Below are 7,168 nucleotides of genomic sequence, written 5' to 3'. Positions count from 1 at the left end.
TGTGTCGTCTGTCTGTCTGTTTGTCTGTCTGTCGGTCGGTCGGTCGTGGGCATCACTGACCTGACTCTGCCCCTGGGGAGGAGCGTAGCAGCAAAGGCCAGCTTAGTCTTATGGTTCCCAGGGCTCAGCTCACCCACCTCTGCCTTCTCCATGGATTCTATTTCCCCAGTCACTCAGGGGCAAAACCAGCTTCACAAATAAATAACTATTTTACTTAGTCATGTATTAGTGTCAATGTGAGACTAAGAGAAGATCTGACAAAGTGGAAGTTAAGATTCACACTTCAAAGTTTTGGACTCCACTTAGATGGTGTTTCATCACTTTGGCATAGAAATGCCAGTTTCACAATACTCCAAAGTTGGTTAACAACTGTTATGTAATCCTGATTGCTTCATCATTCATTCAAATGTAGGTTTTCTTTCATTTTGATAGTCTCTATGGTTTCTCATTTCAATAGTCTATATAGTCAGTAATAAAAAACTGTCAAATTAAATGTTTTCACAATCTTGGAATCATTATTCATAAAAAGTGTACATATTGTCATCTTTATAATAACGCCTCATGAAAATGTAAATACCTTCTAAATTAAGATATTTTATAGGTGTTTTTCAGTATGCTGATAATTTTCAGAATTAAAATATTTTCACTTAAATACAAAGTATATACAGTACCAGTCAAAAGTTTGGACACCTACTCATTCAAGGGGTTTTTCTTTATTTTGACTATTTTCTACATTGTAGAATAATAGCGAAGACATCAAAACTATGAAATAATATATGGAATCATGTAGGAACCAAAAAAGTGTTAAACAAATGTAAATATATTTTAGATTCTTCAAAGTCGCCACCCTTTGCCAAATATAAAATATATTTTGATTTGTTTAACACTTTATTGGGCATGACATGATTCCATATGTGTTATTTCATAGTTTGTCTTCACTATTATTTCACAGGTGTAGAAAATAGTAAAAATAAAGAAGAACCCTGGAATGACTTGATGTGTCAACTTTTGAATGGTAATGTGCGTTAATTGACCTTCAGTGCTCCTTGCTAGAGTAATAGTCTACCTACCTGTAACATTGTTTACAGTGACTTCCTCCCGTTGCTTGCTTTGTTTTTGTCGTTATCAAACATATGGCTACTGAATGTCACTATCCCATCACTAGGTTCCTATGTTTTGTTTCGTCATGTCACATGACCTGGATTTTAACCTTATAAAAAGAGGACAGTTTGATAAAACTTTAAGTCAGATGGTCCAGCACCATCCTCAGATTTTGTGTCTTATTCTCATTTCTGGGTAAGGAAAAAAATCTAGGTCATATGACATGAATAGCCAAAACACAGGGCCTTACCCATGACGGATGATCACATGGCATGGTTTTGAGACAGAAAGGGCCTTATTCTTTAGGGCACATCATAGCAGAATGTTTTGCAACTGAAAATGAAAATAAGCATTTGTTATTGGTAGTTAATCCCTTTTTCAGACCATTTTCTTCCGTTTGATGCCAAATGAACATGACCACAATAACCATAATCCCGCATGTTCAACCTCTTCACTGTCACATGGTGGTGTGATGCTCTCTGAGTGATATTCCCCGGGCCTTTGAAGGAACACCACTGGTGATTCTTAGTGAGCTTGTGCTTATCAGTCATCTAGCCTTGCATAACTTCCTAAATGAAGTCCCTGGATGGGGGAGGGAAATAAGGGATGTCATTAGATGTAACAGTCTAAATGTTACTTTCGGGTTCACAGAAGATGCTTACTCACTGTCTAATAATCCTTCATTTCCTCTGTAGACGGTCAACCAAGCATCTAGACACAAGGCTTTTAAGGAACAACTGCTTTTACTAGACAACCCTTGTCCTACCATATTTGGCAATTGCAAACCTAATTTTTGTTATTATACTTAACACAAATATAACATAACATGCAACAAGTTCATAAAAGGAAATCAGTCAATTGAAATAAATTCATTAGGCCATAATCTATGGATTTCACATGACTGGGAATACAGATATGCATCCGTTGGTCACAGATACCTTAAGAAATATATATATTTTTTAAGGTGTAGATCAGAAAACCAGTCCGTATCTGGTGTGACCACCATTTGCCTCATGCAGCGAGACATCTCCTTTGCATAGAGTTTGAACAGGCTGTTGATTGTAGCCTGTGGAATGTTGTCCCACTCTTCTTCAATGGCTGTGCGAAGTTGCTGAATATTGGCAAGAACTGGAACACGCTGTCATATGTCGATCCAGGGCATCCCAAACATGCTCAATGTGTGAAATGTCTGGTGAGTATGCAGGCCATGGAAGAACTGAGACATTTTCTGCTTCCAGGAATTGTGTACAAATCCTTTCGACGTGGTGTATTATAATGCTGAAAGATGTGATGGCAGCGGATGAATAGCACAATGGGTCTCAGGATCTCATCACGATATCTCTGTTCATTCAAATTGCCATTGCTAAAATGCAATTGTGTTCATTGTCCATAACTTATGCCTGCCCATACCATAAACACACAGCCACCATGGGGTATTCTGTTCACAACGTTAACATCAAACCACTCGCCCACACGACGCCATGCACGTGGTCTGCGGTTGTGAGGCCGGTTGGATGTACTGCCACATTCTCTAAAACTTAACTGGAGGTGGCTTATGGTCGAAAAATAAACATACAATTCTCTGACAAACAGCTCTGGTGGACATTCCTGCAGACGGCATGCCAATTGCACGTTCTCTCAACTTGAGCCATCTGTAGCATTGTGTTGTGTGATGAAACTGCACATTTCCGAGTGGTCTTGTATTGTCCCAAGCACAAGGTATGTAATGATCATGCTGTTTAATCAGCTTCTCGGTATGCCACACCTCTCATGTGGATGGATTATCTTGGTAAAGGAAAAATGCTCACTAACAGGGATGTAAACTAAACAATTTAGAGAAATAAGCTTTTTGTGCATATTTAACATTTTTTGGGTTCTTTTTTATTTCAGCTCATGAAACATGGAACGAACATGTTTATATTTTTGTTCAGTGTATATTTGGTGAGCGCTAATGCATTGCATTTGACAAAATAAAATGTACCAATAACTCCAAAATGAAGTATAACATACAGATACTTGCAAGCAATTGTCTCTGTAAAAAACAGTACATTTTCATAGAACTTATGAAATACAAATGGTGGATTCATGTATAACCCCTAAAAAAAACTTCCACAATGACACCCTGGGACAAAAGTTTAACAGCTTATGAAGCTTACTACAAAGGTTGCTCACAAAGCATACAGGCCAATAATTGAGTAGGCTTGCAGTGCATTTGGAAAGTATTCAGACCCCTTGACTTTCTCCACATGTTGTTATGTTACAGCTTTATTCTAAAATGGATAACATTTATCTACAAACAATACCCCATAATGACTAAGCGAAAATTGGTTTTATACAAAATAAAAAAACAGGGCCTCCCGAGTGGCGCAGCGATCTAAGGCACTGCATCGCAGTGCTTTAGGTGTCACTACAGACCCAGGTTTGATCCCAGGCTATGTCACAACCGGCCGTGACCGGGAGTCCCATAGGACGTTGCACAATTGGCAGTTCTGGCCGGGGGGGCTTTACTTGGCTTATCACACTCTAGCGACTCCTTGTGGCAGGCCGGGCGCCTGCAGGCTGACTTCGGTGGTCAAATGAGCTGTGTTTCCTCCGACACATTGGTGCGGCTGGTTTCCCGGGATAAGCGGGCAGGTGTTAAGGAGCGCGGATTGGCAGGTCAAAAAATGTACATAAGTATTAAAACCCTTTGCTATGAGACTCAAAATTGAGCTCAGGTGAATCCTGAGGTGAATGTCTGCTGCATTGAAGGTCCCCAAGAACACAATGGCCTCCATCGTTCTTAAATGGAATGAGTTTGGAACCACCAAGACTCTTCCTAGACCTGGCCGCCTGGCCAAACTGAGCAATCGGGGGCGAAGGGCCTTGGTCAGGGAGGTGACCAAGAACCAGATGGTCACTCTGACAGAGCTCTAGAGTTCCTCTGTGCAGATGGGAGAACCTTCCAGAAGGACAACCATCTCTGCAGCACTCCACCAATCAGGCCTTTATGGTAGAGTGGCCAGGCGGAAGCCACTCCTCAGTAAAAGGCACATGACAGCCCACGTGTAGTTTGCCAAAAGGCACATAAAGGTTCTGACTGAGAAACAAGATTCTCTGGTCTAATGAAACCAAGATTGAACTCTTTGGCCTGAATGCCAAGCGTCGCGTCTGGAGGAAACCTGGCACTATCCCTACGGTGAAGCATGGTGGTGGCAGCATCATGCTGTGGGGATGTTTTTCAGAGGCAGGGACCGGGAGACTAGTCAGGATCACGAAAAGATGAACAGAGCAAATTACAGAGAGGTCCTTGATTTTAAAAACCTGCTCCAGAGCACTCGGGAACTCAGACTGGGGAGAAGGTTCACCTTCCAATAGGACAACAACCCTAAGCACACAGCCAAGACAACACAGGAGTGGCTTCGGGACAAGTCTCTGAATGACCTTGAGTGGCCCAGCCAGAGCCCGGATTTGAACATGATCGAACATCTCTGGAGACCTGAAAATAGCTGTGCAGTGACGCTCCCCATCCAACCTGACAGAGCTTGAGAGGATCTGCAGAGAAAATTGAGAGTACAGGTGTGCCAAGCTTGTAGTGTCATACCCAAGAAGACTAGGCTGTAATCACTGCCAACAGTGATTCAACAACATACTGAGTAAAGGGTGTGAATACTTATGTAAATGTAATATATATAAAAAATTAACTGACTTGCCTAGTTAAATACATTTAAGAACAAATTCTAATTTACAATGATGGCCTAGGAACAGTGCCTTGTTTAGGGGCAAAATGACAGATTTTTACCTTTATAGCTCTGGGATTCGATCTAGCAACCTATCGGTTACTGTAAATGTACATTTGCTAAAAATTCTAAAAACCTGTTTTTGCTCTGTCATTATAGAGTATTATATGTGTAGATTTGAGGCGGGGGGGACAATTTGGTCAATTTTAGAATAAGGCTGTACTGTAACAAAATCTGGAAAAAGTCAAGGGTTCTGAATACTTTCCAAATGCACTGTAATTGGAACATGTAAAAGAGCATTTAAATGATATTTTACGCATTTTATAAATACACATCTAATCATAAATAGACTAAATATAAATAGGTCATAAATAAATAAATAAATAAAATAGATCACCATAAAAACATGGCAATTTCAAGTCAGTTTTGGGTCAATCGCTCTCCCCATTTGCTTGGGCTATGTTCCTTAGACTGCGGACTATGTCCTGGCCAAAGCTTTGGAGCTGCACCAGAGTCAGATGTGTGGCTACCTGAACCTCATAGTCCCCAGTGAGACGAGAGGCCAGGCTTGTGGCTGTGGGCTGCACCGCCACCGGGCTCTCCGCCACTTGGACCGCTTTCAGCATCTGGAGATACAAAGAACTCTATAATCAATCAGCATTTATGTCGGAACAGTATTTGAATCCAAGGGATTTTATAATACTGTGTATGCGTGCATGGTGTATAAGTCGTTTTACAGGGAGCCTCACCCTGTTGATCTGGACGCGGAGATCTCTGATATCAGTCAGCAGTGCAGTGATTCTCTCTGTGTTGGCCAGGCGTTGTACGACAGCTCTTAGCAGGTCCTGGTGCACCTGTAGTCCCTCTGACATGCGTCTCAGACAGGTCTCCTGATTGATGGAGAGACCTCAAATGTCAAAGCAATGCCTTATTTCTAGGGCTGATATCATTTTCAGATGCCATATTTCTTATAGTTTCTAATCCGGGCCTAGAGTTGTTTCTGGGCAGGTCTGTCCGTCACTATAGTACTATAGGCTCCAGGTAGTAACCTATTTCATCCTGAACCTGGTCTTCATATTCACGTGAATTAGGCATAGAGGCTGTAGTGCAGAGTCTGACGCTCACCAAAGTAAAGTTATCGGTCAAGGCTTTGAGTGTGGGAGCAGAGGGGATGCCAAGGTTGATCGCCAGGTATTGTAGTTTCCTGTTCTCGCTGCTCGAGTTAAGAATCAGGGTCTGAGAACCAAAAGAGAGGATTAGAAAACAAATGTTTAGAATAAGAACATTGGACGTCCATTAAGTACTTATCTAAACTGAGTGGAATTTCCAACTAAAATAACTGATTCCACCTATCAAAAATGGATACATTTTGTGCGTAATAGTAGGCCTATATAGGCTACAGTTGACATTTTTGGTGCACGATCAGACCACCATAGACATAAAAACATCGTCCAGAATGGCAACAGCTTCTTCAATGCTTATGTATTCTATTAAATGTAAAGTTCCTGTAATATGGAGAATGATAATACATCTGATTGGATTTAGCCTATACAGCTCACTCTCCCCACAGATACACAAACCGTGGTGTCTGGTACAGCCTGCCACGGGCAGAAGTAACGTTAGTGGGCTTAGCCGAGGCCGATCAACTTACCTCAGAATGAATGCACGATGTGTGTGTCTCAGGAATAGCATCCAACACCTTTTTGATCAAACTCTTGCTGTTTTCTACGGACAGGTTGAATTCAGGATCGTCGACTAGTTGACCCGCCTCACCAGAATATTCCAAGATCGGTGCGCTTTGACCGTAGCTGGCCATGTTGCAGAGAATGGCGAAAACTGTAGAGAACAACGTTGCCTCTGTTATAGCTTCCGAACCTCCGGTTTAATGCAATGTCGAAATCGGGGTTGTGATGAAACTGTGTGATCATTGGTTGATATGAATATGCAATATCTGTCCCATTTGCCCTAGCAAATTACACACATCCCCGTGAGTATAACCTAGTTAAAAATAGCAACAGGGGAACAGGAACCCCTGTCAAAAATACCTGCACCTTTAAAAATAAATCCATAGCTATAACGTCAAACTATCTTTTACAGTGATAACTCAATGATAGCCTTGATTCCATCAACTATTTGACTTGCTCTGAAGTATCCTTCTTTCTCTGAAATAACTTTTGTCTGAACTAAAAAGTTAAAACATCCTAATTTTACACATTTTTTTTGTCGTTTAAAAGCTGTCCATCTAATAAATTGTCTACGAGAATATATTCCACGTTTTACTTTACTTGTTGCATTCTTTCTCATATCCAGTTGTTGTGAAGTCAGTCAGTCTACCAGCAGTGAAGGAG

General features: G+C 41.2%; 1 protein-coding gene across 1 annotated transcript; it reads right to left on the bottom strand.

Annotated features, from left to right (window-relative positions):
• Positions 1 to 4,855: 4,855 nt before the first annotated feature.
• On the bottom strand, positions 4,856 to 7,106 carry csf3a (colony stimulating factor 3 (granulocyte) a). Its single transcript, XM_046367913.1, has 4 exons — positions 6,472 to 7,106; positions 5,946 to 6,056; positions 5,570 to 5,710; positions 4,856 to 5,446 (listed from the first exon to the last, which is right to left on the bottom strand). Exons 1-4 carry the CDS (start codon positions 6,634 to 6,636, stop codon positions 5,252 to 5,254), a joined length of 612 nt encoding a protein of 203 aa, XP_046223869.1. The 5' UTR covers positions 6,637 to 7,106; the 3' UTR covers positions 4,856 to 5,251.
• Positions 7,107 to 7,168: the final 62 nt, after the last annotated feature.

This window comes from Oncorhynchus gorbuscha, linkage group LG11, assembly GCF_021184085.1.
Source record: "Oncorhynchus gorbuscha isolate QuinsamMale2020 ecotype Even-year linkage group LG11, OgorEven_v1.0, whole genome shotgun sequence".
Lineage (NCBI taxonomy): Eukaryota > Metazoa > Chordata > Actinopteri > Salmoniformes > Salmonidae > Oncorhynchus > Oncorhynchus gorbuscha.
The sequence above is the reverse complement of the archived record's forward strand: the minus strand, read 5'-3'. Positions and strand labels throughout refer to the sequence as shown.